This window comes from Verruconis gallopava, assembly GCF_000836295.1.
Source record: "Verruconis gallopava strain CBS 43764 unplaced genomic scaffold supercont1.16, whole genome shotgun sequence".
Taxonomy (NCBI): Eukaryota; Fungi; Ascomycota; class Dothideomycetes; order Venturiales; family Sympoventuriaceae; genus Verruconis; species Verruconis gallopava.
This window is the reverse complement of record NW_015622152.1, coordinates 542382-569934: the sequence shown is the minus strand read 5'-3', so window position 1 is coordinate 569934 and position 27553 is coordinate 542382. Positions and strand designations below refer to the sequence as shown.

The window sequence follows — 27553 nt, the reverse complement described above, 5'->3', positions numbered from 1 at the left end:
CTTTTATACCCTTATTCTAACTATCTTATCTTACTTCTAAGCTTCTTTATAGTTCCCATCTGTGGGAGGCTTCTCTCTCCCTCTTAATTTTCTCACCCTCAGGAAGGCCTTGACATCGAGTGTCCTACCCCCTGAAGTGGCGGTCAGCCTAAATCCTTTACAGGAATAAGATAAGGAATACCTATAACCTATACCTAAGGAGTAAGGTATTAATAAACTCTGTCTTACCCTTAATAAACAAACAGCTGACCACTATAAAGATGCCATTTTATATATATATATAAATAGTAGAAGAATAAACTTTAGGATATAAAAGAATTTATATCTTTATTAAGTATTAAAACTATAATATTATTATTATATAATAGTAATAAATATAATAATATATATAGTATAATATTAAGATATAATAATAATAATAAATAGTAGAAGTAATAGATAAAATATACTTAATATAATATTATATTAATAAAGGAATATAACCTTAGCAAGTCTGGGGACCAGACTATGGAAGGGGGGGAAGAGTTATAAGGAATGGAGTAGGAATATATATATAGTATAGCTACGCTTAGGCCACAGGTTATATACTCTAGGAAGAAGCAGTATTTAAGCTATATATAGTATCTACCTTAGTTTAACTTCTTAGTTATCAGTTTTAATACTAATCCATACTTATTGCTCCCCATCCTGATATCACGCTTACATCCACCCCTCACAAAAGTCTTGTCAGATTAGGAAAGGGTTCCTAATAACATCATGTTTGATCCTGCCTGATTAAACAAAGAATGTTCATGATTCTATAATACTTATCACTATCAAAGCTAGTGATACTGCATCAGGGGCATTATTATCTAGTTGGGTTGGCAGGAAATGAGCGCCACACACATTACTGCACAAAAGACCTTGCATTTCCATCATATAGAACCCTTAAAAGACTCAGCATTAGTACCATACATTCCATTAAAGATCAAGTGTATCCTCCCCCCAAATTTCAACATCCTTGATAACGTCCCAGCTTACAGGCGTAACTACCCTTACTGGGCGTATCTGTCCACTTTTTGGATCCTTGAAATGCCTGACGTCTCCAAGTCGGAAGTACAGGTCTCCAATACCGAACCACCGAAAATTATCATACTCCTTTCCAGCTGTCCTTGCGCCGATGCCAAAGCAGTGGGTATCAATATCTATCTCCATTATAGTCGCAAAAAAAGGGTTGTCTCTACGGAGCAATGTCCTAAGTGCTTTCAGGTTTGGACAAACTTCTTTCAAATCTTCGAGAGGTGAAATATCCTTGTCGATGGCCACACCAAGCTGTTCGAGATTTGGACATTCACGGACAAGATTCATGAGCACTTCGCGACTCAATGACCATCGATCAGAAAGGAGCAGCTTCTTTAGTGTTTTCCCGTGACGTGAAGAGATTGCCGCGAGATATTCTGAACCGATTGCTATGAGCTGCTTGGGTACATCGGCATTTATTGGCGTAATAGGTGTATCGGGCGAAGCTGGTGCAGATATCCCGTTCGTCGAAGCTGTCGCCGAGGACGGGAGACTTGCTTTTGGGTTCCGGTTAATCAGATATATCTCCTCAAGGTTTTCGAATTCAGTCAATGGTTCTGCCCTTTTCTCATCAAGTTTGTCTATTCTAATTTTTTTCAAGTTCGTGAACTCTTTGCCCATATGGCTGCTCATCATCCATGTGGAATCAATGAATATAGTCCCAGGATCGTGCGGGTCCATACAATTGATTGCAGTAAGCGACTGAAAAGTTGCTGGATTCATTATCGAGTCAAGCATGGCCTCCTTCCGCGCGAACAGGTTCTTCATTGCGTAATGTTTTATTGGTAGGCGATAATTTGCAGCAAAGCAGCGTCCAAATAGGAGCGATAACTGTATGCTGGGTTCGCGTTCTCGACGCATTCGTGGATTCCACTCCAGCTTTAATGTCTCCAGTCTCTTTGCTTCTAGTAGCAGCAGACTTGGATCGTCATTGTAGCACAAAGGGTCCATGCCTTTCAGATGCAGGTACTTCAAGCTCGGAATTCCCGGAATTATAACTGTTGGCCGTGGAATCCTGCAGGTCGGAAAGTTGATGATGAGGCTCGTGAGCGTTGCTCGTGAGGACAGACCTTGATACACTGTCTTCATCGGATTTGAACTGAGCTCCCACCTAAAGCTCTCGAGTTTGTCCATCTTGTCAATTGCTGCTCTTATGACAATGTTTAGCATCATAGTATTGTCGGGTATTCGGCCTTTCTCAAATTCATCTTCTCTGTGCTCTTTGAAATGGCCTACGAGCGTCAGTGTCCTAACATAGCCAGCCACCGGTCTAGACACAAGCCCATCGAGACCCATGGCAAACGGGCTGCCTGCTCCTAAGCCTTCGGGTTGCCCGTCGAAGTATCGTATGTTCGGATAAGAGCGGAGTGTGACATGCTCGTACAAGCGAGGAAGGTTCAAGTAATACAATAGTCTTGAGGCGCGCGTTACGCGTGCGATGTCACCCACATTGTCAAGCTGGTTTAGACGTTAGTGAATGAGTTAACAACACCCGAAATTCGACAGTGATACCTACATAAGAGGTTATGAGTAATATTAAGCTCAACGGTAACTGTTTCCTTGCTTCACGCGAGCCATTGTACGTAGGCACTGGAGACGTTGCCAGGATTGGTACGCCATCTATGTTTGCGGGATGGGGCTGCAAACCCACGAGGTGAGAAGGTTTGCGAGACATCGCCATGGCCATTAGTGTTGTCGTGGGGGAATCTCTATTATTAAGACTATCTGTGATTGTGTGAGTTCTTTGGTCGTGCCGGACTGAAAGGAGAATCTTGATGTCCCGCTAAGATCTGCGCTACGCAAGCCACCTCCATGCGTTCGAGGAGCTCGAATCTGAAGCCCAAATCAATGTTACATTATTACTAAGGATTGCATGTAGGGTCGAAGGCATTTAGATCGAGTCACTAAACGTAAAAAGGCGTCTAATCTGGATTATTTACCATGCTCCACACGATCAGCTTATCAATCAGGCGGGATAAAGGGCGAAGTGATCTTGAATTTCCAAATTTAGGCAACAGTGTGCTTGTAAAAAGGAAATAGGTAATATTTGCCAACAGCGTGAACAACTCAATTTTGCCTTGGAAGCATACATTATTATCAAATCTCCATGGTCATGAATCTGGATAAATATAATTGAAATATATATATTACGTACGTAACTTTTTACCTTTGATCAAGGATTTTTTTTCTGAAGCTCCCGATGAAGCGCAAGCTGTTGACATATCGTTGATTAGGTAGCTGAGCTTGAAGTCCTATTAGACATGTCCGAAGCTGGCATAGATTAAATGTGCGTTCTGAATTCACAGCTGCAGATCGGTCTTGATTAGTTAATTACATAATTGACCCAAGTCTTTATATGAATGGACAGACATCAAAATCTGTGTTCCTTGAAGAACCAAGGCTTTTTACCAGAATACTCCAAACCTTTCCCTTCTCCGTACACAAAGGGTACGTCAAGTATGCTCTCAAAAGTCCTTGTCAGATCAGTTAAATCTTGCGGCGGATTCTCCACTGGTACCAAAACTCCAGATTCCCAGTTATTGCAATTGATTTTTGCCTCTTTTGCGACCATCCTGCCCCAAGCGCTATCTGAACAATTTGCACTGCCAATGTATGCCCAGGCGATTGGGCTACCGTCGCTCTTTTTGCCTCGAACAAGTAAGATTTTATTGTGGCTCAAAAGGCCTTTTCGTGTGGATTGATAGTCCCGAAAAATATCTCGCGGGAAATGAGCACTCTTCCAAAAGCTGGAATCGAGGCAAATCGTGCCCGCATTTTCTGGACCACCCAGACTTTCTCTAACGGTATCATGTGTGGGGAAGTAGATTCTCATGTTTGCTTTTATTTTGGCATTCTGGTTTTTGATGCGCTCGCTGCTGGCTGTTGTTGTGATATCTTTACCACGAGCAGCCTCGTAGATGCAGTTGATAGTCTGGTAATTTAAGTTTCCTATTGAGGACGCTGCAAAGTCAACTTGGATATCCTCATCTGTTTCGAGACCGAGCTCGCGTACCGCTGCGCTCAAGCCTGGAAGCCCGGTACTGTGCATATTCATATTAAAATGAGAACCTGCAGACGTGTGCACGAAAGCAAGTCTCTCGGTTTTGCTAAAATCAAAATTGAGTATTCCGTCTCGAACATCTTGTGTGACATCCTGGTTTTTAAGGAATCTCAGCAGGCTCTGTGCAAAGGAAGGCAATGTTTCCAGTGATGCCTCACTGCCGTCCCGTCGTCGAGGTAAGTCGATGAGGAAAACGGAGTTCTCCATGAAGCCGGTTTCACCCCAGTCATAGTCCGTTAAATTTGCACTGGGTATGACAACGCGTAGAAAACCAGAGAAGAAGAGCAACATCAGCTTGCTGTGCTGGCAACCAATCATTCCGGTCAATTTTGGCATGCACAATCGAGCCTGATCTAATCCGTCAAAGTCGTCACGCAACATCGCTTTTTCAGCCTGCGTTTTTGCGTGCAGTATCATATAGAACTTGGTCCTCCTAGTGTTAAACTTAGTTGAGAGTATCCAGTCCGGATCTATCATGAACGAGGACAGCACAGCGGTATGTACGTTATTCTTGTCAATTATGTCTTCAATTTTGATGGTACGTTCATCTGAGGTATGCCTTGCTGACCAGGTCTTCTTAATTGTACCAAAGGGAAAACGTAGCCCTGAAGGGAGAGCACAATGCATCGCACTTGAGGCGACAGCCCCTCCCGAAATCTTTTGATGGAATGTCGATAAAATTGCTGGAAGTTCGGTACGCGTGTTTGGATCCTCAACTCGTGCGCGTTTTCGCGGTGGCGGCGATATTGACTTTTGCCTTCTCCGTGATGCCGCTCGAGCAAGTCTTTCTTGCTCCAATGCTTTACGATCGAAAGACATTGAGCCAGTTTGCTTAGTTGACGTAAGATGTTCATGATTTGACATTGTAAGATTGCGAAGGAAGGCGTTAAACCTCGAGCTTGTCGTTGGCCCCTGTGATAGTCAGTCACACTACTTGTACAAGCTGTGCAGCACTGACTGCGTTGCTATTGGTTTCATGGTCCTGCGCCGTAGCCATAGCTTTTTGATTGCTCTCAAGAGACATAGCGATGGCTCTTTGTAAGTCTTCATTATCTTCGTCGGTGAGAATTGACGCCATCTCTAGGCTTTGTCGTGTTACTGTGGTTTATGGTTGCAGAGGCACAAGCGCGAGATCGCGCTGCATAGCGCTCAGGTTGGCTGGTTCCAACGGCCTCTCCAAATCGGAAATCTTGGCCATAGCGCTCAGCCTCACGGCATAGGTCACAGGAAATGAAATCAGACCTCTTGCCAGTTTCAGGTCTCGCAAGATATCAAGACTACCGTGACATAAGAAAAGTGTCTTACCTCCTGGCACGATTGCTTGGACAATCTGCGATTTATGCGAAGTAGGACTCTTTAAATGTTCGCATTGTCGTCGCAAAACATGCTACGGTTCTAAGCCAATGCACGAGCTTGCTAGGCCGTTTCGATGGTTGCCATTGGCGGAGAAGGCCATTATAGTAGCAAAAGACAGGCAGATGCAATTCCGTAAGATAGAAATATATCTTGGGCTATCAATTCAATTTTAATGCTAGGCTTTGAACTTAAAAATGACAGCGTTCAAATTCAACACGCAATTGGTAAATCAGGTAACGATCTGGGTATCAACCCACCACCACGGCGGGGTCTTGAAAATAACGCCGGTGCTCATGCCAAATGAGAATCATGTCACTCTTCCGCACCGTTCCCACAAACCCCAGACCAAAAAATATTCTCAAAAAAGACATGATGCTGCATCAAGGACAACACGAATGTGAACATGCCCTGAGTCCATGAATGATGATTAGATGTTGTGAGTTGAACATCGAACCGAGCTGTATTTCGGACAAACGTCTTTGGAAGGCCGTACGGAACAACTAGACGGATGACAACCCCGTCCTATGAAGGATCCATTTAGCTTTTGTGTAGCATGCGTATCAATAGATTGACGACGGAACGGTGTATACAAGGCTGTGTGGTCTACGTCCTTGCGCCGTACAAGCCTGGTAGAAATTTAACAAAGTTATTCCCTAGCGTTATTCGTGAGCAGTTTGTAAATATATGGCGCTTGTTTGACAGCCTGATGATTCGGCAGCGGGAAGACGTCCACATCTTAAGGAGCAGAGAGGCGCTTAGTCTTCCCAGATGGTCTCTAGATTGAGATCACTTCTCTTCTCTGCACCACAGACACTCCATCTCTTTCGTTTGTCTCGGTTGGCAAAACCAGCTGCGTTCGGCCGTCTGAATGACTCGCTGCCGCCTTCTGAAGCCCTTCTTAGGCGATCCATTTTTTCCGCCTCTATGGCTTCCGCTTCGGCATCTGGAGTATCTGGAATGGTCTCCAGGCTAGATATACTCGGACTTCGCGAACGCAGTGAAGTAGGTGTGGAGGGCATAGATGATGCGGATGAGTATGAACGTGTATATGCCAAATCATTAGGAAACGCCTCATTAAACTTTGTTGCAGACAACGATGGCGATTGTGGCGTTGATGTGGGCGTATTGTTCCCGACTGAGGTGACATGATAGAGCGGGGAAGCAGGTCGTCGACGTCTGAGGGGAAAAGTATTACCGTGGAATAAAGGGAGAGGCGAGCTATCCGTGGAGCTAGATACTGATGGCATGCGATTTTCAGGTGGCCTTGGTGTGATATCCAACTCATGGTCCTCATCAATGCTTTCAATATCCGATGAAAGAGTCGTTGGAGGCAAGTACACGTCCTCTCCAGCTAGACCAAGTGGACTCCGGACTCTTTTCGGTGAACGCAGAGGGCTTGAAGACCTCGCGTAAGGTGAAGATGAAACATACGACGACGCAAAAACAGGAGAGGAGTGCGCTCTCATCATCGGTGGGGCAGCCAGTGACGCAGAGCTTGACTGAGAGCGCAAGTGAGATCTTGAATACGGAGATCGGTTCCTCGGACGAGAGGTATGTGAAGATGCCTGCAGGAGTGAAGAGGGTAGAGACTGACCATTCGAGGCTCGTGGGGTAAATGGCAAGGGGCGGGGATGCCGCATTTCCAATGGCGCATCGTCCTGCTCCTCAAGCAAGAGCCGACTGAATCTTTCAACAGTCTCTGAAGTTTCTTCCTCATGAACGGCAATCAATTTGGAGGGCGATGGCTCGGGAACGGAGGGCTCTACACTTGACAATCCAGACGGCGGCGTTGTGGGGGGAGAAGGGGAAGGTCGGTCGGCCATGACTGCCAAAGTACGCCTGCCGTATTGAAGCCGTAGACAAATCCGAGATGGCCGAGGTGGAAGACAGCAAGAGACGGGGCGCGGTAAAAGACGAGTAGAGCGTCGTTTTCATGCCATCCGTTTATTTATTGAGGTTGTGCGATGAGGCAGACTCTGGCGGCACAGGATCGGAGCCGAGCTGAGATACAAGCGAGATGTTCCAGGTTCAGCGAGTGATGGATCAGGCGACACAGCAAGCACCTCTTACTTAGTATTCTGAGAAAATAGGAGCTGCCACAACCAAGGCGGAGCTTGCTGTCGGTGATCGGAGAGAAACTCTCCGCGGGCGGTAACGGAGGTAGCGTTGTAAGTAATGGGGTGCAGGCAGGAGGAGAAGCGTCGACCAAGTGTGTCCGTACAGAGGCAGGAAGGGCGTGTGACAAGGCTTTCCGTGCGTCAGACTTTGAAGATAAAGTCGAAGGACGAAGTTGACAACGGCGAACCAAAAGGTAAATGAAGCAGTTCCGCCTCAGAAAAGAAGGGAGCGTTACATCCCTAAGCCGCTGGGGAAGCACAGGGCCGAGCCCTGCCTTCGACTCCTTAACTTGGTGGGTCCAACACGCAGCCAACGCCGGACCTTGCCCACGATCAACGGCCTGTAGTGCGTAGCGCGCGATGATTCCCATGCGTAGATCGCTGCCGTGTACCGTCTGCCTGAGTCCTGAGAGGTACTGGCTGGTTACTTTGATCTGGATGTCGTTCTGCTTCAATTTTCCTCACCGCGCGCCATCGGCCACCTGACCTACTCACGGGTTTCTTTTGCGCCGTCTATTCACGCCTTCGACGATCTCCGCGGCTCGCCTGCAGCATGCCAACAATCGCGCATCTGTCACGAGGAGCCCTGCTTGTATGCGCTCAAAGAAACATGGCCCTTGTAATTTGAGCCCGCGATACGCCCCATCCTCCTTACAGTCAGCTTTGTAGATCGCACGAAGGTCGATCTAGGAACGACAGCGTTACGGACCTGGACGCCGTGAAATCCTGCAGAATGGTTCATCGGCTCATTCATGTGCGTATATGCAGACTATTGTGAATGGATCTTCGTCAATCACTATCGTGGACAAGTGGATGATCTGATTGTTCTGGGCGAGTGCGACACTGACGACACCCGCTTCGATTCACGTTTTCGCTCAGTCATGGTAACGTGCAAGATCTTCTTAGACATTTCCGTAGAGCATAACGAGAGATTGCTCTGTCATGCTCCTCAATCATATTAAATGAGTCACTGTACATCTCTCTCCATCGGTTCTTTCACCTTCTTATCGGGGCTTGGGCATCTCGGACTCCTCTGGACCAGAACCTGTGAACACTGCGTACGCCATAGTTCATTTTCGTTTGTCTTCTTCACGAGACTATCCTACACGCGCTGCTGCTTCCTTCGGCCAGAAGGACCATGCATTCACGCTGGGATACAATTCTCTTGAGTGCTTTACGTTGGTCTCGGTAAAAGCTGAAGAAAGTCAAGCTGTATATGTGTGCATAGACCTTAAAGATGATAAATATATTTCAAGAAAAATTTAAGACCCATTAAATTTTCAAGAGAACACATGGATAGCATGACATCAGCCTAATCTCGGACACTCTTTTACTGGCTAACATAGACACAGACGAAATATTACACCGTTGAACGTGTTGTTATGATAGATCGTCTGCATGGAGGTATTTGGTTCTAAATTGGAGCAAATGTTGCTATCGAATCAATCCTAGGGTTCAATTGGCCAAATAATGTTTTCCTCTCTGAGTTGAATTTGTTTGACAGATATTAGGTATAAAGTTATAAACGCTGGTAGGAAAGGGGGAACTAAGATTGTCGTGGCAAATGGATCAAACACAACGAACTTCGCAATCATCAAATCTCCGAGACAAGAAAATAAGTATCACATGTCTATGCCTTCGAAAAGAATCACTTGGTAAAGCTCGTTTTGTTACAGCATCTGCTCTTGATATTCTGCGACTGCAGTCTAAACGTCACAGAAGCTACTTGGTTTTGACCGTCGAAACGACGCTTCACATCTGCCATCGGACAGAATGCAGAAGCATACTTCGTTCCGTATATGATATGTACTCAGCAATTTCAAACTTATCTGGAGACACTAAATTATTGACTAAGTCATCCTAAGTTAAACCTAGGTGCTCGAACAAAAGTGGACTTTGTGTAAGAACGATTTTCCCCTCACAAAAGCAGCAGGGCTTTCCAACATCTTTGATACCTGAGGCCATAATTGACAGTTTCGGAATTAGAATGAACAGTTTGCGACCGTGCGTATAAATATTCATGAGATTCTGAAATTCGTAATGACCATTTTGAAAGGCCGTACTAAATATTCTCAAATGTCAACTCTCGACTCTGAGCTTCAGCGTAACGTAGAAATTACACAGACGTTGTTACTTGTGCTTACCATTTCCAGAGCTGATTGCTAGCTACCATGAATTGAATGTAGAGTCGCCTGACGAGCTTCAAGAAGAACCAAGTCCACTGGAATTCATGCGCTATGTTGCTCGCAATCGCCCGTTTGTCGTGCGATGTGGTGCGCGAGAATGGCCAGCGGTGAAGTCCTGGAATCTCAGTTACCTAACTAACATGATGGGGGGTCAATCTGTTAACGTGGCTATGACTCCTTTCGGGTGAGATGATAGGTTTGTTCAAGTCACTGGATCAACTGACTTGTTCGGGATAAGGAACGCAGATTCCGTGCTGCACTTGGATGATGGCTCGACTATGTTTGTAAAGCCTTACGAATGCGATCTTGTCTTTGAGAAAGCAGCGAGTTATATTGCTCAGCAAGAGCTTGAACGAGCCAACGGTAAGTCTAAGATATACAAGCAATTTGTTGACGACTGACTGGGTTACATAGGAGTGATATATTATTGTCAGACGCGTACGTTCTTCTAAAGAGATCAGTACCTCGCTGCTGACTTGAATTTTAAGAGAATGACAACCTACGCCACGAATATGAATCGTTGTTCAAGGATGTGCCAAAGTCTATTCCTTTTGCCCGAATTGCCCTGCAAAGAGACCCAGATGCCGTCAACTTTTGGCTAGGAAATTCTCGATCAGTTACAGCTCTTCACAAAGATCCATATGAGAACATATACGTTCAGGTCTTGGGTCAGAAGCATTTTGTTCTCTTGCCCCCCATCGAGTCTGCTTGCGTCAATGAGCAACTGCATCCAGCGGCGACATACAAATGCCGCTATCCAGGTATTGCATACGAATTGGGCAATGTCGAACTATTTCCGACGCTCGATAATCCGGCAGCTCAAGTACCTTTTGCGGCCTGGGACCCCGACCTGCCTGAAGTGAACGCGACAGCTTTTTCGTCCCTCAGCAGACCAATGCGTGTCACGCTTGAACCGGGAGATATGCTCTATCTTCCAGCATTGTGGTACCATAAAGTTTCCCAGAGCTGCAACAAAGAAGGATTATGCTGTGCTGTCAATTACTGGTACGACATGGAGTATTCCGGCTCATTCTACCCACTAAGCACTTTCTCAAGGAGAATTAGTCTCTTGGCAACCTCAGGCAACGCACTCGCGCCTGAGTAGTGTGTTCCTAACTATGTTTATGTTGTTTAAGTCTCAGAATCACGAAGAATTCATATTTCTGATAGGCTGGGATGAATGCATTACGCTTATATTATCTGCGCAGCTAAACTTGTCGTAAGAACATTGTGCCGCGCGATTCTTATCGAACTCGCAAAGCATTCGTTTAGGAACAGCTGTGAGACACATTTAACATCATTTAGCACAAGTTTTTCTGTAATACAGGGTACTCGCATGTGAATAGTACAGTCATGATATCATCTCTACCCGTTCGGCATACAAAGAATGTCGCGAATTCGGAATTTTAAAAACTCAAAATATAAATTCAACCATGAGAGTTCAATGCGCTTCGCTGTCTAACTGGGCTGACGACAGCGGCTCCATTTTCCCCTCTTTCACAAGTAAGTCTCGAATCCTAGCCAGTTCACCAGGATCAGTCTGCTCCAGGTTCTTCAGAAACTCGGCCTTATCTATCGTGGACTTGGCAGCGTACTCCCATCCTTGACCTCGCAGCAGCTCCAGCCATTCATCTGAAGACATGGCTTCCAGCTTTGCTTTGAGTATCTTGAGATGTTCAGGCTCGCGAAGCGGATCAGTCAAACTCATAGTGACAGCATCCTCGAGACCAGCGGCAGGTAAAATATGCGACTTGACACGCTGAGACGCACGATGGACGTGCCCCTCTTCTTTTGCCTGAGCGCGCGATGCAAGGGAAATGTCGCTTCCACGACGCGAAATCCGAATATAGCCCCCTTCATCGTCTGAATCTGTCCCTTGGAGGGTAGTTCCTGAAGATAAGTTACTATCTCCGAGACTCGAAGGTCCAGTGAAACTGTGGCTGGAGATGGAGCTTGCAGCGTCATCCGCTACACTGTTCATCACCGGGGACTCTTCTTCGGTGACACGACAGTCTGGGTATTCCTGTTCGAATCGCTGTATCATGCCCTGTAGAGTGTTGTCAAGGAACAACAAGCGACCTGGTTAAGTGTCAGAGTGTGTACTGAAGGACAGCGTTGTAGAGGACTTACGATAAGCCATGTCGTCACCAGACTTTGCTTCCTTGAGCATGGCTGGATGAAGTTTGGTCCTGATTTTTCTAGCACTGTCTAGAAGATCTTTGCTCATTTCTTTGGCTTTGCTGGCTGCTATGTCAACACCACTGGTGGTCCTGGGGGTGACGGTTCCGCTAGCTGGCGTGCTGGCTGCCCTAAGTTCCGAGGCCTTCTCTGATAGGCAGTAGCTGAGCGCCTTGACCACACCGGCACCGCCAACGATGTAATCTTCGTTCGGAGCAGGATCTTCTGGATGTTCCTCCTGTTGACCATTTTTGTTACCGATAAGATGAAGTAGAACCTCCGGTATACGTGGTTCTCCTCTCTCTCCATTTTCGAGGCTTACGACTTGAGCCGGCCCGCTATCATTCTCCGGGAGTTGAGCAGCGAATCGCTCCATGTTGCGAAGACAGTATGCGACCACTTGCTTTGCAAGTGCCTTGACGATCTCGCTATTGTCGCTGGTAGGAACATCGATGTCAACACTGATCAGGCTGTGAGACACCCTTGCCGCCATCATCAGGCTTGCATATAGTGCACAGGCTTCTTCCTGTGTTGCCACATCCGTTGCGCTTGCCAAAGCTGACAGCTGCGGGTTCTGAAGCAAATTGACATGGGCCAACTGCGGACTCTCAGGCATCACTTCAGCAAGCGCGATAGCCTGAGCAGGACTCATGCCGACATCCATGAGATGTATTCGTTTGAGATTGGTCATTTGAGGAAGGTATTTTCGCAGCAATCCTAACGCGCTTGGATGTTCAGAAAACAAATCGTGGTTGTGGCTGAGGTCCAGAAACCTCAAATCCTTGAGCCTAAGAAATGCAGGGAAAAGCGGTTTTAAGCTGGCTGGGACGAGATTGCAGTCTGCGAGCGAAAGAGCCCAGAGTTTCGACTCGGGGCGCAGAGCATCGGCAAGGTCGGCCATATGATCTCGTAAGTCGTTGCTCCCGAGATCAATCCCCTGGCAACAACCTGAGCGAATGTAGCGGAGAATATGTGACATGCCCTCTTTGTCAAGACGATTGCCGGCGACACCCAGCCGCTTCAGCCCGCTGATCGTAACACCATCAACAATTTTCCGAATGGCAGACGGGGTGAGCGAGCACTCAGCCATGATCAGTTCTTCTAGAGTATCGCCCCCAAGACGCTCGGAGCAAGCCTTTGCGAAGATCTCTGCAGGATCCGACACGCTTGGTCTGCAATTGCCGTCAGGCCCGGACGCTGCCTCCACGCTAGGGGGGAATGTGATCATGGAAACGTCGAGAGCTTTTAGGCTAGAACACATGTAAATAAACAGGCTGATATGTTTCCAACCCTCTTTCCCAATTTTGGGATTATTCTTCAAGCTCAGCTTCTGCACAACCCCTAGTTTCTCTTCAGATATACCGGCATTCGAAATGTCGCCCTTTCTCTTGAATCTGCTAAAGTAGTCGACAGTCTTTGCGGCAAGAAGACCTGCCATGATGACTCGAATGCCTTCGTCGGTGAGATCAGAGTCTTCGAGAATGAGCTTGCGAACAGGAACAACTGCGAGCCAGTCGCTTAAGGTAACAACATCTGCAAATTGTAGCCTCGAACCAGTCAAATCGAGGCAAGTGACGGTGCCTGGTGAATCGATATGGCAAACTGTAGGATTGCCCAACTGCTCTGTGATGCGTTTCAACACAGGAGTTTCCCTTAACTGGCAGCACCTCCTGTATATCCTTAGAGGGTCGGTTGTCGGACGATCCATAGGCCTTGGAATTTGCGAAGGAGGCACAGGAACTCCATTCTCATCAGAGTCTCTCCTGATCTGTACCGGTAGTGTACCATTCTCTTCTGCCTTTCTCCTTCGCTGCTCTTTCCGTTCCTTTCTCTCTTCCTCGTTCCGCTTCTTTTTCTCCTTTTTCTTACTGCTCTTCTCGTCGTCGCCTTTGATTTTGTCCTCTGGATTTGAATCATCTAGAGTACCCATGAACTCGCCCCCCTCTTTTCCAGATGCGTCCTTCTCTTCAGCAGCTGCCTGTGGATGCTTCAAGGCTTCGCCTTCGCCTCTTTCTTTTAACTTGGCATCCTTCTTTTTCTTCCTCTTGTCACCCTGCTCTGCGTCATCCTTGTAGCGAGGGCCACCGGCAATCTCTACGTCGACACAAAATGCGACCTTGCGCAACTTCGATTGGTCGAGCTCCGGCAGGAGACATCGTGGGCGATTGTGGTCAATATTCATGACGCGGCGAGGACAAAGCCCACCGTTTGGAATGGTTCTGCCAGTACCAATACTTGTATTACTGGACAGTCGCCTTAGCGCATTGGAGAAGAAACTCTCCTTTCCGCTTTTGTGCAGAGGCGGAGGACTGGGTTCGGCTTCTTCCTTTGGTGAACCTGGTGCTGCTCCATTAACATGACCAGCAGAAGGCTTAGCACTTGCAACAGGTGTGTGGCTGTTTGCTGGAGTGGCTTGCGACCTCTTAGCTCCGTTCGGCGACTGCTGCGATGAGGACAGGTTGGAGGACAACTTGGACATCCACGACATTCTGCGGGGGCTCGATCCCTTCGCGGTGTCGGTAGATATCTGACTGGTAGCTTTGTCGCCGCTCGCTCTTCCTATCAACGAGGGCCGCTTTGGCGGGACGGCCTTTGGTGGGGTCGGAGTAGGAGTTGCGATCGCCTGCGGGAGTTGTACAGCAGGCGCAGGCATTGCAAGTGGTTCGAGCGATTCATTGATCGCAAGTGGTGTTGTTGCGATATGTATCGGCGGCGATGTGCCGAGATCATTTCCTTGAACGCGTTCTACGTGAGCTCGCTGGCTTGCGGGGTCCGTAGACGGAGGAGGGGGCTCCAAAAGCTGGCCTGACGACGATATCGACGACTGTAGTCGTATGTGCTTGTCTGACAGGAGACGTGTTTAGCATACGCGATGAAACAGCATGAATGTGCGAATTGGCAAAAATCCAACACACGAGTTAGACTGGGGTAAGGCGTGTGAGGAAATGGTTTGTCTGCGGAGCGGGTGTCCGACAGACGAGCCAGCCAGAAGCATTGGGAAGTCTGCATGAGAAAGACCGGTGTGTTGCAAAGGAGAACGCGCAGAATGGAAATAAAGGGCGAACTTGTGTGTGAACTCCCGCTTACCTCTATTTGAGTGGTGCAACCAGCTCACATCGACGCCGTGAATGTCCTCCATGTCCAGAGCGAGCGCGGATTGGCGTAAGGTCTGGCGTGCGATGCTTGGACTAGCAGCGGACGTGCGCTCGTGAAGACAGTTGATGTTGTAGGCGTTATATCGCACCCATGGCCTTCTACATCAGTCGGTCTCGGCAAATCAAATTGAGAATCTAGTCAGCAAAGGATGACGGTAAGCAAGTGGTTGGCAGTGCTCTACGCGGGCTCGAGGGCGAAAGACGCAATTGCGGACGTTCAGCCACTGGCGTAGGGCGGCGATCATTCGCCAAACCCCTCCTGCTGGCGGGACGCAGGTGGCCGAGCGTGAGGAGAAGCGTGGGATCAACGAGGCGAGCTGGCGACGCCGACGCCGACTTGCTGAGCAGATTCTTTGCCCAGCAGAGGGTTTCTGGACGGAGAAAGGGAGGAGGCCAGAGAACGCTCAAGCTGTTTGATCAAGCACAGCGCTGTAAAACGTGCAGGCAAGCGTGAACCAACTAGCTTATTAGTGAACTTGGCGCACTGGGCGGGCGAACGTTGACAAAGAAGAACGCCGTCGAGGTCACGCCAGCGCGGGCTGGATGGTTCGAAGGTTTGGCGTGGCAGCCAGCTCGTGGGCCGTGACCAGCAATGAAGGTCGGCGTGCGATGCCGCAGCAGCACAGAAGCACGGCGTGAGCACAGATGAGCGCTCGGTGTGAGCACAGTCACGGTACAACGCAGAAGCGCCACGGCCAGCACGCCGCCGGCGCGGACTGGCGCTGGCCAGCCCTGCGGTCACGCCCTCTGGCTCACGCGACGCCGTCGCTCGTGCAAGCATCGCCGTACCTCGCCGCCTCTCGCCCGTCGCCTTCGTCCTTGGGACCTGTTCTCTGCCATCTGTGCGGAGGCGGCTGGCCAAGACCCCCGTTGTTCCGTCCTGAGTTCGATAGTCAAGGCTCAAGCACCGCACGGCGCTGGCCGTGTTCCGTCTTGCTCAGCACGACAGCCCTTCCCCGGCCGAACGCCGCATTTCGCTCGATGAGCGCCTGTGGACCGGCTGCCGCTCTGCCTCCAAAGAGCTGCCGCTGCTGGGCCCCGACGTTCACAGAGCCCCGGAACCTTCAGGAGCCTGTCGACGCCGAGTCTCCTGAGTCAGGCGGCGCACCCGCTGCGTTCCGTGTAGTGGATGATCCTGTTGAGTCGCTCATGATTCTTTTTCTGTGGCCGCACTGGCTGTGCAGCGCCCAGTGTCAGAGAGCCACCTGCAAGCGCATCGCGCTCTCATCAGCAGCGTAAATCACCGAAACCTCCGGTCCACTCATTTGCAGCTATTTTAGGAACAAGAAGGGCAGTACACCTCGGACTACGGCACATCCTTTTGTGGGACGGCAAGTGGGCACTAAGAGTGAAAATTTAAGTGTCTGGCATGATCACGTCAAGCGTTGGAAAACCGTGATTCAATTTCTCTTTTCATGGTCCTGCCTATCGAGACTGTTCACTCCCTGACGCCGCCGTTATTCACCGAACGGAAGACACTGTAGCTTGCGTCGACGTACGCGAAGCAAGCTGACCATGCCGTGCTATGCTAAATGAATAAATTTATCTTGTATTGACGTTGGTCGAGCCACCATTGCATTGAACGAGACCTTTTCAGCTCCCATCCTGGCAACTGCACATATATATCCATATTTTATTCCATCTCCTCTTTGAGCTCCTCGATCCTGGCTTTAACGCGCTCGCGTCTCTCCGCAGCTGTCAGCTTAGGCTTCTTGTATTTCTTACTCTCAGCCTTCCAGTACTCCTTGTCCTTCTTATCGCCCTCATTTTCGTCCTTCTTGAACGGATCCTCGCGGATTTGTTTGTGAGCCTCAGCGTACAGCTCCTCGAGACCGTCAGCTTCAATCTCGTCTGCGATGTAGCCAGCGAATAGCGTCTTGTAACGCTCCTCATCATCGTCGGCAAGCGTCTCCATGTATTCGGCGACGTGGCCACCGAAGATATACTTGCGCAGAATCTCGGAATCAAGCTCCTTGGTCTCAATGTCGTAACCAGGGAAGCGAGACTCCGAGTGCGGGATGTAAAGACCACCGTCGGAAGCACCCTTCATCGCACCAAAGACACGGGCACCCGTTGAAGTGCGAACGAGACCGACATCAAGGAATGCCTTGAATGGACGTCGTCCCTCGTCACCCTCAGTTGCCTCCGTCAAAGTGTATTCACCGTCTGGCTCCTCTACACCGGGGAAGTCCTCATCCAGGCCGAACTTCTTAAGAGTGCGACGAGCGACGAGGAGACCAGTGGCGTACGCGGCTGCCCAGTTGGTGAGACCATGAGTGATACCGTATCGCTTGAGCTCATGTGCATAGGCAGCGGCAACAACGCGGTCACCATTCAGCTCAGAGCTGACGATTTGGCAAATGATGTCCTTGTTGGTAAAGCTAGATAAATGTTAGCTATCATCTTGTATACTATGTCTTAGGTAGACTAACCGAACAACTAGTCGGTGCTTGGGGGCATTGTACTTGTTCTTGGCCTGGGCGATAAGCTCTGATTTTTGTCAATTTTCATTGAATAGGCTGTAATAATCTCGAAAACGTACTCTTGCGAGCCGCATAATCAGTTTTGCCCTCCCGTCGGCGCCTGTACTTGACTTGGTACCGCGAATAGTACGCTGTACTATATATTAGAAATTATCCACACCTGCCATAATGAAGAGTGCGTTCGCACCATTGTTCTTAACGGTCTTGGTCTGTTGCGCAGAAAAAATATCAAGTCAGCACCCTTCAACCATTGAGATAGTGTATGATCGAAGCATTGTGCAGCGACTTGCAGCCTAGACCTTCACTCAATTTTGCCGTGGCATGCCTGCCCTCGCGGCGAACGCGCACGAGGGTCTTTCATGCTAAACGTCTTCATCTTTGCACAAAGTATCAGCGCAGAGACTACTACAGCGACGGTGGCTCTCCGTTATGTTCTCTCATCTTACGCTAGTTCGCCCGTTTTAACGCAGACTACTACAGCATCGGAGGGCGCAGGCGAAAAGTAGGACTCGGTACTCGGATGCGAAGCCGTGCTCTGAAATGCCAGTCAGTGACAGGAGAAGACTTACGAAGGCCATTGTAGCGAATCAATCCGGGATTGATGTGCTAAGTGGTTGTTGGCGTAGAGGTTGCAAGTGAGTTGTGAAGCTCAAAAAGTTTCAACGAAAATGAGTGTGCGCAGAAATCACACTTTACCATATTTAGCTAGTCTGGTTCCTGTTTAGACAGCCTGCTCACAACGAAACTCCGAAAGACAATGCTATTTATTGGCTACTATGTATATGGATCTGATGACTTTTAGCCATCCAGATCATCTTGTTAATATGTGGATGTTGAATGCTTTGCTACACGAAATGCTCAATGTGCCATAACCAGCATACTATGATCCCGCAGAAATCTCTCGCGCAATCTACACAGCTTCTGGTTGGCCACGATTTGCGTCCTCAATCATCATGCTCAGCCTCTCCTCCATGATTGCACTGAGACGCTTAGCCTTCTCTTGCCTCGCATTGTTCTTTTCTCTGTCAACGATCCTCCTCACCCAGAGAAATGTGGTCCCAGCCCATGACAAGATCCACGCAAACAACACACCCAGACTAGTGCCCCACGCATACTCAAACTCTAGATTGAAAACGATGGCGGCGATCAAACCATTGTACATGCATATACCACCGATCCAAAACAATGTCAGATGAAGGATCATCCGTCGTATTCTTGGATTTGCCTCATAGCGCTGTCTGAACCGTTTCCTAAATGCACGACCTTGAAAGTTGTCCACCGAGATGAAGTCTTCAGCCGCATAGTATACAATAGGTTTCATGCGCGAGCCTTTCGGATCCGAATTAATTCGCACCGGGATTTTTATGGGAATGAGGGTAACCACGGCCACTAGTCCGAGGAAAGCCATGAGAAATCCGGGAGACCAGAGATATAACCATGGGATGACTTCGTTTCGCGCAGTTGTCGCGACTGTGAAGGGTATAAGTGCAACAAGAAGTGCAGAACCATATACCCAGCATGTAGCATCGAGTTCCCACTTGTGTTTTGATAAGAGTGGAGCACATCCTTCCCAGTCCTTGATCAGACGGACAATCCGCACAATAAGAATGTAGAGCTCGCCAAAGCCAAATGATATGATCGAAAGTCCTAGAATATGTTCATTGTAGACCGGCTTAGGGCCCAGCATCCCACCCTGACGCCACTTCTTGCGTTCGATGTGAAGCCAAGAGTAATAGATAGCACAGGGAACCACAAGGTCGAGAATAAGTATCACGGGAGGTCCGATGACTATGGACAAGTGATCCATGAGATTGACGTTTTTGTTCGTCAACGATTTGCTTTCTGAATACACCGTTGTGTTTGTCGCAGTAAGATTCTCATGCTTGAAGAACCCATGGGCTGATGTTGGAAATTCTTCACGGGTCGTAACAGCTGTGATCGGATCTCCATCCACATCTTTTGACTTAGTCCGGTGGTGTTGATGATTCGAACTCGTTGAGAACGGCTGCCTTGCAAAATCCTTTGAGATTCTTTCGTTTCGGAGATCCACTACTTCGTCCGCGCTGATGTCTGATTCCTTGTTGCCATCGCTTTCATCCTCACTGGAGTTTCTGTGGTTCCCAACGATGACAACGTCCTTCCATTCCATTTCCGTTGAGCGCGGCTGGCCCATTTTGAGAGATGTGACTGTCTCAAAAAAGGTGGACCGGCATAGAAATGTCGTTGGGATAGGTCGTGGTTCGTGGCGTTAAGGGGTTTCAGCCTTACAGGCCAAGCTGATCAAATTGGAAAGACCAGCTCGGATCTCCGCCAGTCATTTCTGCTCTGACAATTGTTGCCAGCTGGAGAAACGTAGAGCAAGCTAAAGTGAACAGGAGTAAGGACTTTAAATTTATTTACTTGTAAATACGTATCCTTACGGAGTTTGTGATGCAAGATACCGACCATAATGTTATTTGAGTTTCCACGTTAAGGATCTGTTGGAACAGAGTTTCACTCCACAAACAGATGGAAGACAATACAAGGCTGGTCTGCCAGAACAAGATCACGGCTTTGTTGCATGCACATGTTCGATTTCCTAGCAAATGATGGAAGTGCCGTGGCCAAATTTAAACGCAGGCTTTTGACACATGCTGCTTAGTCAGTGTTTTTCGAACCTGAGCCTTACGAGTTAGGCAAGCGAATAGGCGGACGGATTTCATCGGCGCCAAAAACACGAAAACACTGTTAGCGTTCCCTCGTGAAGTTGTCTTCATGAAACAGTTCGAAAGTGTCTCGAACAACCTCTTAAGACGCAAATCTTGCTAGAGGCTGCATATCGAAAGCAGTAAGGACTTACACTGCGACTTCAACATGAATGGTGTAGAAGTTGAAGAGGAAGATCTCTACGGTTTGTCTGCCTAGCTTCAAGACTAAAACTATCGGAATTTGTGCTCTAATTGAATAGAGGTCCTCAACGTCTCCAGAGGCGCCACGAAAATCGAGATCAAAAAAGCATACCACAAGGCTGCCCTTTCGTCACACCCTGATAAAGTCCCCGAGGAGCAGCGAAAGGAAGCAGAAGTACGCTTCAAAACTGTCCAACAAGCGTATGACATTCTCTCAGATGACGAAAAGCGGCACTTGTACGATACACATGGAATGGCTGCTTTCAAAGGAGGTGGCGCCGGCGGAGCAGGCCCAGAGGTAGACTTGGACGATTTACTGCAACAGATGTTTGGCATGGGAATGGGCGGCGGGATGCCGAGTGGACCCGGCGCAAAGAGACGCGTACCAAGGAAAGGGCCAAACGAAGAGCAAGAATACGAAGTTACCTTGGAGGAGCTTTACAAAGGGAAGACGACGAGGTTTGCTAGCACTAAGAATATTGTGTGCGAAACATGCAAAGGTAGCGGTGGTAAGGATAAGGCGAAACCTCAGAAGTGTAGCGCTTGTGATGGGCATGGTATGCACATCAGTTTGGCCGCCTTTTTTTTCTACGCTAATAATCTTGGGCAGGGCAGCGACTAGTGGTCCGCCAAACCACGATTGGACTTATGCAAGAGACGGTTATCTGTTCCCCATGCAGTGGTAGAGGTGAAGTTTTTAAGGACAAGGATAAGTGCAAGAGGTGTAAAGGCAATCGAGTCGTCCAAACCCGCAAGATGCTCGAGTTGTACATTCCCCGCGGTTCAAGGCAAGGAGACAAGATAGTAATACAGGGTGAAGCAGACCAGCAACCTGACCAAGAGCCAGGAGATATTGTATTTGAGTTGAAAGAGACGGAGCACGAGGTTTTTGCTAGAGCGGGTGATGACCTCGCAGCGGAAATCAACATTACGCTTGCAGAAGCTCTGACAGGATTTAGCAGAGTGGTTTTAACACATCTTGACGGCAGAGGCATATCGATAACGCCACCGAAGGGCAAGATTCTCCGACCTGGGCAGGTCCTCAAGGTCAAAGGAGAAGGCATGCCTGTTAAAAAAACCGATGCAAAGGGCGACTTGTTTCTCACTGTCAATATCGAATTTCCCGATGACAACTTCTTTCTGGAAAAAAGTAAGGCCGAGGCAATACGGAGCTTGTTACCTGGACCCGGACCACCAATAAATGCATCCGAAGTTGACGAAGTGCAGTATGAGGAAAAAGATGACTTAGACGACTTTGGTGCAGGATCTGGAGATCCTAGAGCAACTAGTGCGCAGTGGGAGGATGATGAAGATATGGAGGGCGGCCCACAGTGTGCTCAACAGTGATCTGGACTTCTCTGGCATTTACACGGATTGTTTGAGTTGGGAAAAACGCTTGACAGACCAGGAAGTGGTATTGACGCTGCGCCTGTCGTTTTCATGGACTGCACAATACTACGCCTTTTCTGGGAAGAACAAACTAGAAGTAATACAAGCGCTTAGATCTACTCTCGTAATATCGATTCAGCTTCCTTAGTTCAAACGCCTTCATTTTGGATGCTATTCTTCTGCGTTCTATGCGTCTATCATATAAAAGCGTAACAAGGATTGTCGGACTTCGGCATTGGATGAGGCAAATGTCAACAAGAACAACAACAGCATGGATTCAATCAAGCGTAAAAGGATTCAATCATGCATTTGAATTGGATCGACTAAGTCCACTGAACCGTGGCTTACTGTTTTGTGCTCAGCGGGGTATCTTCGATGTAACCGTAACCGTATGTCATCCCTCCTTTTCATATATACAATTGTGATCTATAAATCGTCTCAGGCGGCCGACCATCTTCTCGAATCCTTTCAGGCGATACTGTAGCACGATGTTCGAACTTGATATTACCATGTACGCCAGCTCCTCGGAAGTTGTGCCTCCTGTGCTAATTTTCATCGGATGGTCGTCTCGAAATAAAGGATGAGTTGAATCAGGCGAGTATATTCGTAGGAATTTTCATGAGAATAACGCTTTGTTTAGCTGGTGGCCGTAGATGCGAACGTCGGGTCTCGTAAAATATCGTCGAATGTGCGATGAACAAACTCGGATCCTTTACTCCCATTCGCGCTAGTGTAGTTGACCGAAATCGTGCCATGTTCTCCTTTCTCGCCAGTAACATCATCAGTAGTAGCGTTGCCATGACCATTGTGTGTAAGGCAGCCGTCGCATTGGCAACCATCTCCACACAAGCAACTGCCTGTAACATCGTTGCAACCAGGAATACTGAATTGTTGCACACTGAATGCTGAAGGTGAGAGCGTGGAGGTATCATCTTCGGTGCTCGGAGATTCGTGATCATTGGCGTGAATTTCATGTAAAGATAACTGGTGCGTATGCGTAGATCGTTGCAGCTCTCGCGCATTCATGCTGGATTGGAGAGGATGGTGCGAGTGAGACTGTTGCATCGTAAGTGGAGACATTGCTGCAGAGTTCTCCTGCTGGAGGCTGAATTGAGACATCTCAAAAGTCGGCGTTGCTAGGCCATTCTGTGCATGCTGCCATTGTGGCAAATATGATTGGACGGCATGAGCTAAGAACTGATTATGTGTTGGCACCTGGTCTTTGTCTATACTTTGTTCGTGGGTCACAGTGCTGGTATTGCCGAAGTGCTGGGACGCTTGGGCAAAATCTAGCGTTGGAGCTATGTGCATGCGACTCGAGTCAATGTACCCTCGCATAGCCAATTCAGTGTGATATCGCACATAATCAGTTGTTGTTCGGTTTGCAGGATGCATAGAGCAGCCAAGACACTCGCAGCCCTCACCACACTCGCAGGCGTGGTTTGCTTGGTGAGGACAGCCAAATCGATCTTCCGTGAAAACATTGCTAGCGAATACATGCGTCTCGAATGCAGGACCAGGTAATGAAAATTGCCTTGGATAACACGAGTTGGCCTGTAACGGAGCGTGACCATCGATCTGATTTGTATTCAGAGTGAAAGGCTGATCGCTCGAAGGCATGTGTCGAGACAAAGACGGGTTTTCCTTAGAGGAACAGCAGGCGCCCCCCGAATCAGTAAGAATCGGATCCAGCCCCTTCTTATTTCCCCCACAACAGCTTCCCGAAGTTGGAGTATTGGATATATTGTCATCTCGCTGTGGTATGCTGCTGTAAGCCGGCCAAGGGCCAGACCAGCCCAGCTCATCCGACGTCGTACCAAATCCACCTACACCTAGCATGCCTAGTTGGAGTGGTCTTCTCTGAGCTGAGGGATCACCGCCTTCAGATGGTATAGTCCTCGTGGAAGGTTTCTGTATGCTCGTATCGATAGCTTCGGTCTGGGGAGTGGAGCTAGTACTTGAAGCAATAGATGGTACATTGCTTGACGACTCAGACACCTCTGTAGTTGAGGCAGAGTCAACGCTGTGGTTTGCGTGTTGTGAAAGCACTGAAGGGTCAACTTCAAATGCCCTCTGAACATTCGATGTGTTCACGCTGGTAGAATTTTTTCTTAGCTTTGGTTTCTGCACTCTGTTTGAAGAAGCTGGAGCGGGCGAGTTGTATGCGCTTGTGCTTGAACTGAGAGACCCGGCGTGTGTTGAGATTGATTCGCCTGATTGCGATTAATTTTTACTGGTTTGCAAGAACTCAGCTTGACATACCCTTCGGAACTGTGTAGAAGACTGCACGTTGACAGCCGCATGAGCCTGAAGGGTGAGGGCAAGCACTCAATGGTCGTCCAGGCTTTCGTACTTCAATGAGGACACGATCACTATGAGTACACTTGGATGACCGGTGGCCACGAATGCAAGGTCCACTAAGACATCGGTAAGTTGTGGGTAATGACCAAGACGTTGCTACTGTAGTCAAATCCGTGAATACATACCACGCTACCTTTTTCTTCTCACCATTAATCTCAATGACGGGCATATCTGTGATAGACCCGTGGCAGGCTGAGGTAATTCTTTAATGCTTCAAGGACTGGTCGGAATGTCCCTAACATGCTGTTAGACTTGAGGTCCACGCAGATTGAACATCGGCCCCGAACTGGCGCAAGACGTGGACAATCTGCTCAACAGAACGGAACAGCAGACGCAAAGGCAAACAATAGAGAATCGCATCAATGTGTAAAGAGTCGGGAGAGCACATGAGATCTTGCGCTGGTTCAACCCAGCGACACGGTTGCGAGCACTCGGCAGACGATAGTCTCAGACACAATGTGCTCAAGCGCAGCCAAAATCAAACTACGATGCTGGAATGGGAAAGCGTTTGTAAGCAAGACGATTCGCAGCGTGGATTGAGCAAATTATGTTTGTGCAGGATAAGGCGGGTGCTGGACAGATCTGCTCACAGGCAAGTATACGCACATACCCGCTTTGCGAAGCCTGGACAACAGATGTGTTTGATCCTTCCGTTTCGGAGACCTCTGGCTGTGCAAGATATTGTCAAAGTTTCGACTGGTGATTCGAGACGTATCCCCAAGTTGGTATGGAAAGTTTGCTTTTGTGAGAAAGTGTGATCAGCCAGGTCTGCGCCCCGACGTGAGCAAGTTATTATATAAGCAAAAGCTGCGAAGGATGGTTTGCTCACATTAAACAAGCTGCATTACTCGCGCACACTCTTAGCGGAATTTATAGCGTACATCAAGACAAAAAGCACCCCACGATTCCACGACCGGCGAATGTTGATTGGAATAGGTGTGAGAAGGAGTAGTGTGTGGAGGACTTGCCGAACGTGTGCGCAAAGGCTTAGTTGTACTCCGTAGGACTCCAAGACAAAGGCCCCACTCTCTCGGTCTTTTGTCCAAGGCACGCCCTCGCCAGCACTTCTGGGGCCCACAGATCGCCGTGAGGCAGGACTTGGACGGTTCCACGACAGGGGGCTTCCACCCCGTCTGGCTGAGCAACGATGCCCGCAAGTCTGACGGGCTTAAAAGGCCGACGACCTTTGACTTTGCAGTATTTTCTGCCCGTGAGTTTGCCACCTGAATTTGGACTCTTGTCATTGGTCGGCGCTCGCGACTTGTGGGCAACGGCGTTTCAGAAGAAAACGATGACACGCTTTCTAGCGCCTACCACAGCGACGAAATCATCATACGGAGAGGCGTCTATCACGAAGACAGAAACTGAGAATGGTTGTATGTTGCTGTTTGGGGTTGAGGCTTGCGCCTTTAGACAGCTTTCTTTGCGATGGAGAGAGATTCCATTAGGACTACGGGACCTGCTACGCACTGCCGGCGTAGTTCTGAGCACGGCGCGCGGCTCAGGGCGTATTGGTCTCCACACACATACGAACTTTGCGAATACAATTCGCTCTACCGAAGCGTAGCAAACGGTATTGGCCATCATCGTGTATTGTCGCAAAATGTCTGCTGCATGAAAAAGGCCAACTTCAGCATCCCCGGTGGAGTTTAATTTCCTAAGTTCCGACGGGAAAGCCTTCCGCGCACACGATTATTCGGACCATTCAACTCGCCCTGTGTGACGTGCACAAGTTTTTCAGATGGCGGACGCTGAAGACGGTGAAGACTTTTCTCTGTTCGAGGAACCAAGAGATTTTTTCAAACCTGAGGCCCAACCCACCTTTGTCTCACATACGCTTCTCTCCGGCAAGAAGCTGACCTTACGTCTAGTAGGACATAATCCTCTTTGGGTAAGCCGTGACAGGAAGCTTTCATCGTTGTACTTCATACGACTACTTCACTTGACAAGCCAACGTGATTAACGGTATCAGGGTCATTTTCTGTGGAATGCCGGTCGGACAATAGCCGACTATCTCGAGGAGAATGCTTCGGAATATGTTAAAGGACGTAATATTTTAGAGCTGGGTGCTGGTGCTGGCCTGCCAAGCCTGATTTGCGCTCTAAACGGCGCGAACAGAGTTATTGTGACTGATTATCCTGATCCGGAACTCATCGAGAATTTGAAAACCAATATTGAACAGTGTTCAGCGTTTACCAACCCTGGAATACTCGAAACAACCGTAAGTCGAAATCGCGATCTAGCCCAATTTCCAAAACCGTTATAACTGATAATCTCGAGGGCCACCTGTGGGGTGATTCTGTTGATTCTCTTCTAGCTCTTCTTCCACCGAATAACAAGCCTACCGGCTTCCAGACACTGATATTGGCGGATCTTTTATTTAACCATTCCGAACACGTTAAACTATTGCATTCTATCGAGCACACCTTACAGCACAGCTCAGATGCTTGCGCCCTTGTGTTTTTCACTCCGTATAGACCATGGCTTTTGGAGAAAGACCTCGCATTTTTTGAACTTGCGAAGCAAGCAGGCTTTATGGTTGAGAAAATTTTTGAGAAGCTTATGGAGAAAGTCATGTTTAAGGAGGATCCTGGGGTATGTCACAATCCAACAAGATGATGTTACCAAATCTCACCCTGTCATAGGACGAGAAGTTAAGACGAACGGTTTATGGCTACCGGCTCAGGAGGGCTGGGACTAGTGAATAATTGTCATGAAGAACTAGAGTTTAATGCCACGGGTTACAAGCTCCTGACAACTATGTGTGAAGCAGGTCGCACGCACTCGTATAGCTGAACTTTCTGAATATTGAATATCATGTTAACTGCGCACTCGCAAGTGCTTCGACTTTGTTCAAACTGAAAAGTATGACACTTGTCCATTATTCGGAGAAGCCAGATCTGAGTAGACGACAAATATGCAGTAAGGACTAAGTCACATGTGCCCTTGAGACGTGTAGCAATGTGTCTCAGAAGATTATCATATGCCTTTATCAAAGAATGCGAGCTCGCCAGTGCGGCCTGAGTAGTACTGAACTAATGACCTTAAAGACCTGCTAACAATGACCGGATCCCACGAGATGGCATAATTATGATCTGCGAACATCTTCAAGATTGAGGCGTAAAAACCCTGCAGTGAGCGGCAACATGTAATATGAATACTTCAAATTACCGTATTTTGTCTGATAGCCTGAACTGAAACCCCAAGATGGGCGGAGCAATGCGTTCAGGGCCGGGGGAAATGGCTTCAGAAAGAATAACGAGCAGGTTTTGGACCGTATTTAACTATTTCGTGTGAAGGGTATTTCGAGATATATATGA

The 27553-nt window shown here is 48.3% G+C and overlaps 10 protein-coding genes across 14 annotated transcripts; 3 read left to right on the top strand and 7 right to left on the bottom strand.

Moving 5' to 3' along the window:
* Positions 1-782: 782 nt before the first annotated feature.
* PV09_05394 (uncharacterized protein) lies at positions 783-2939 on the bottom strand. Its single transcript, XM_016358896.1, has 2 exons — positions 2576-2939; positions 783-2517 (listed from the first exon to the last, which is right to left on the bottom strand). The coding sequence occupies exons 1-2, from the start codon at positions 2744-2746 to the stop codon at positions 961-963; spliced, it is 1728 nt and encodes a 575-aa protein (XP_016213515.1). The 5' UTR covers positions 2747-2939; the 3' UTR covers positions 783-960.
* Positions 2940-3171: 232 nt separating this feature from the next.
* PV09_05393 (uncharacterized protein) lies at positions 3172-5227 on the bottom strand. Its single transcript, XM_016358895.1, has 2 exons — positions 5079-5227; positions 3172-5032 (listed from the first exon to the last, which is right to left on the bottom strand). The coding sequence occupies exons 1-2, from the start codon at positions 5196-5198 to the stop codon at positions 3431-3433; spliced, it is 1722 nt and encodes a 573-aa protein (XP_016213514.1). The 5' UTR covers positions 5199-5227; the 3' UTR covers positions 3172-3430.
* A 401-nt stretch (positions 5228-5628) lies between these two features.
* On the bottom strand, positions 5629-7798 carry PV09_05392 (uncharacterized protein). Its single transcript, XM_016358894.1, has one exon. It carries the CDS (start codon positions 7297-7299, stop codon positions 6232-6234), a length of 1068 nt encoding a protein of 355 aa, XP_016213513.1. The 5' UTR covers positions 7300-7798; the 3' UTR covers positions 5629-6231.
* A 1822-nt stretch (positions 7799-9620) lies between these two features.
* PV09_05391 lies at positions 9621-10985 on the top strand. 2 transcript variants are annotated; one of them, XM_016358892.1, is made up of 5 exons: positions 9621-9697; positions 9747-9963; positions 10018-10142; positions 10194-10217; positions 10268-10985. In XM_016358892.1, exons 1-5 carry the CDS (start codon positions 9634-9636, stop codon positions 10882-10884), a joined length of 1047 nt encoding a protein of 348 aa, XP_016213511.1. In that variant the 5' UTR covers positions 9621-9633; the 3' UTR covers positions 10885-10985. The 2 variants fall into 2 exon arrangements, with proteins under 2 accessions (XP_016213511.1, XP_016213512.1); XM_016358893.1 differs by having other exon boundaries at positions 9747-10142.
* PV09_05390 lies at positions 10917-15620 on the bottom strand. Of its 2 annotated transcripts, XM_016358890.1 has the most exons (3): positions 15045-15620; positions 11910-14801; positions 10917-11858 (listed from the first exon to the last, which is right to left on the bottom strand). In XM_016358890.1, the coding sequence occupies exons 1-3, from the start codon at positions 15094-15096 to the stop codon at positions 11221-11223; spliced, it is 3582 nt and encodes a 1193-aa protein (XP_016213509.1). In that variant the 5' UTR covers positions 15097-15620; the 3' UTR covers positions 10917-11220. The 2 variants fall into 2 exon arrangements, with proteins under 2 accessions (XP_016213509.1, XP_016213510.1); XM_016358891.1 differs by having other exon boundaries at positions 11910-15620.
* Positions 15621-16495: 875 nt separating this feature from the next.
* PV09_05389 (60S ribosomal protein L5) lies at positions 16496-18238 on the bottom strand. Its single transcript, XM_016358889.1, has 5 exons — positions 18165-18238; positions 17783-17804; positions 17655-17726; positions 17545-17602; positions 16496-17493 (listed from the first exon to the last, which is right to left on the bottom strand). Exons 1-5 carry the CDS (start codon positions 18171-18173, stop codon positions 16746-16748), a joined length of 909 nt encoding a protein of 302 aa, XP_016213508.1. The 5' UTR covers positions 18174-18238; the 3' UTR covers positions 16496-16745.
* Positions 18239-18328: 90 nt separating this feature from the next.
* On the bottom strand, positions 18329-20170 carry PV09_05388 (uncharacterized protein). The gene has a single exon (XM_016358888.1). It carries the CDS (start codon positions 19766-19768, stop codon positions 18506-18508), a length of 1263 nt encoding a protein of 420 aa, XP_016213507.1. The 5' UTR covers positions 19769-20170; the 3' UTR covers positions 18329-18505.
* A 139-nt stretch (positions 20171-20309) lies between these two features.
* On the top strand, positions 20310-22169 carry PV09_05387 (uncharacterized protein). The gene is made up of 3 exons (XM_016358887.1): positions 20310-20485; positions 20543-21040; positions 21094-22169. The coding sequence occupies exons 1-3, from the start codon at positions 20449-20451 to the stop codon at positions 21828-21830; spliced, it is 1272 nt and encodes a 423-aa protein (XP_016213506.1). The 5' UTR covers positions 20310-20448; the 3' UTR covers positions 21831-22169.
* Positions 22020-25200, bottom strand: PV09_05386. 3 transcript variants are annotated; one of them, XM_016358885.1, is made up of 5 exons: positions 25063-25200; positions 24844-25001; positions 24359-24724; positions 24135-24289; positions 22020-24085 (listed from the first exon to the last, which is right to left on the bottom strand). In XM_016358885.1, exons 3-5 carry the CDS (start codon positions 24400-24402, stop codon positions 22509-22511), a joined length of 1776 nt encoding a protein of 591 aa, XP_016213504.1. In that variant the 5' UTR covers positions 24403-24724; positions 24844-25001; positions 25063-25200; the 3' UTR covers positions 22020-22508. The 3 variants fall into 3 exon arrangements, with proteins under 3 accessions (XP_016213504.1, XP_016213505.1, XP_016213503.1); XM_016358886.1 differs by having other exon boundaries at positions 24359-24468; XM_016358884.1 differs by having other exon boundaries at positions 24359-25001.
* A 538-nt stretch (positions 25201-25738) lies between these two features.
* Positions 25739-27120, top strand: PV09_05385 (uncharacterized protein). Its single transcript, XM_016358883.1, has 4 exons — positions 25739-26124; positions 26206-26454; positions 26514-26828; positions 26879-27120. The coding sequence occupies exons 1-4, from the start codon at positions 25975-25977 to the stop codon at positions 26939-26941; spliced, it is 777 nt and encodes a 258-aa protein (XP_016213502.1). The 5' UTR covers positions 25739-25974; the 3' UTR covers positions 26942-27120.
* Positions 27121-27553: the final 433 nt, after the last annotated feature.

Coding starts and splice junctions, on each gene's coding strand:
- PV09_05386 (XM_016358884.1), bottom strand. CDS start 24,402: ATGCCCGTCATTGAGATTAATGGTGAGAAGAAAAAGGTAGCGTG. Junction 24,290..24,358: donor GAGAAGAAAAAGGTAGCGTG/GTATGTATTCAC, acceptor CCGATGTCTTAG/TGGACCTTGCATTCGTGGCC. Junction 24,086..24,134: donor CTTCTACACAGTTCCGAAGG/GTATGTCAAGCT, acceptor AATCGCAATCAG/GCGAATCAATCTCAACACAC.
- PV09_05391 (XM_016358892.1), top strand. CDS start 9,634: ATGACCATTTTGAAAGGCCGTACTAAATATTCTCAAATGTCAACTCTC. Junction 9,964..10,017: donor GTGGCTATGACTCCTTTCGG/GTGAGATGATAG, acceptor GTTCGGGATAAG/GAACGCAGATTCCGTGCTGC. Junction 10,218..10,267: donor GATATATTATTGTCAGACGC/GTACGTTCTTCT, acceptor TTGAATTTTAAG/AGAATGACAACCTACGCCAC.
- PV09_05393 (XM_016358895.1), bottom strand. CDS start 5,198: ATGGCGTCAATTCTCACCGACGAAGATAATGAAGACTTACAAAGAGCC. Junction 5,033..5,078: donor ATGAAACCAATAGCAACGCA/GTCAGTGCTGCA, acceptor TGACTATCACAG/GGGCCAACGACAAGCTCGAG.
- PV09_05389 (XM_016358889.1), bottom strand. Junction 17,727..17,782: donor CAAGACCGTTAAGAACAATG/GTGCGAACGCAC, acceptor TATATAGTACAG/CGTACTATTCGCGGTACCAA. Junction 17,494..17,544: donor AAGCACCGACTAGTTGTTCG/GTTAGTCTACCT, acceptor ACATTTATCTAG/CTTTACCAACAAGGACATCA.
- PV09_05387 (XM_016358887.1), top strand. CDS start 20,449: ATGAATGGTGTAGAAGTTGAAGAGGAAGATCTCTACG. Junction 20,486..20,542: donor TGAAGAGGAAGATCTCTACG/GTTTGTCTGCCT, acceptor CTAATTGAATAG/AGGTCCTCAACGTCTCCAGA. Junction 21,041..21,093: donor TAGCGCTTGTGATGGGCATG/GTATGCACATCA, acceptor AATCTTGGGCAG/GGCAGCGACTAGTGGTCCGC.
- PV09_05392 (XM_016358894.1), bottom strand. CDS start 7,299: ATGGCCGACCGACCTTCCCCTTCTCCCCCCACAACGCCGCCGTCTGGA.
- PV09_05394 (XM_016358896.1), bottom strand. CDS start 2,746: ATGGCCATGGCGATGTCTCGCAAACCTTCTCACCTCGTGGGTTTGCAG. Junction 2,518..2,575: donor TATTACTCATAACCTCTTAT/GTAGGTATCACT, acceptor CGTCTAAACCAG/CTTGACAATGTGGGTGACAT.
- PV09_05390 (XM_016358890.1), bottom strand. CDS start 15,096: ATGGAGGACATTCACGGCGTCGATGTGAGCTGGTTGCACCACTCAAAT. Junction 14,802..15,044: donor GTTGCACCACTCAAATAGAG/GTAAGCGGGAGT, acceptor GTCTCCTGTCAG/ACAAGCACATACGACTACAG. Junction 11,859..11,909: donor TGGTGACGACATGGCTTATC/GTAAGTCCTCTA, acceptor ACACTTAACCAG/GTCGCTTGTTGTTCCTTGAC.
- PV09_05385 (XM_016358883.1), top strand. CDS start 25,975: ATGGCGGACGCTGAAGACGGTGAAGACTTTTCTCTGTTCGAGGAACCA. Junction 26,455..26,513: donor CTGGAATACTCGAAACAACC/GTAAGTCGAAAT, acceptor GATAATCTCGAG/GGCCACCTGTGGGGTGATTC. Junction 26,829..26,878: donor TGTTTAAGGAGGATCCTGGG/GTATGTCACAAT, acceptor ACCCTGTCATAG/GACGAGAAGTTAAGACGAAC.
- PV09_05388 (XM_016358888.1), bottom strand. CDS start 19,768: ATGGGCCAGCCGCGCTCAACGGAAATGGAATGGAAGGACGTTGTCATC.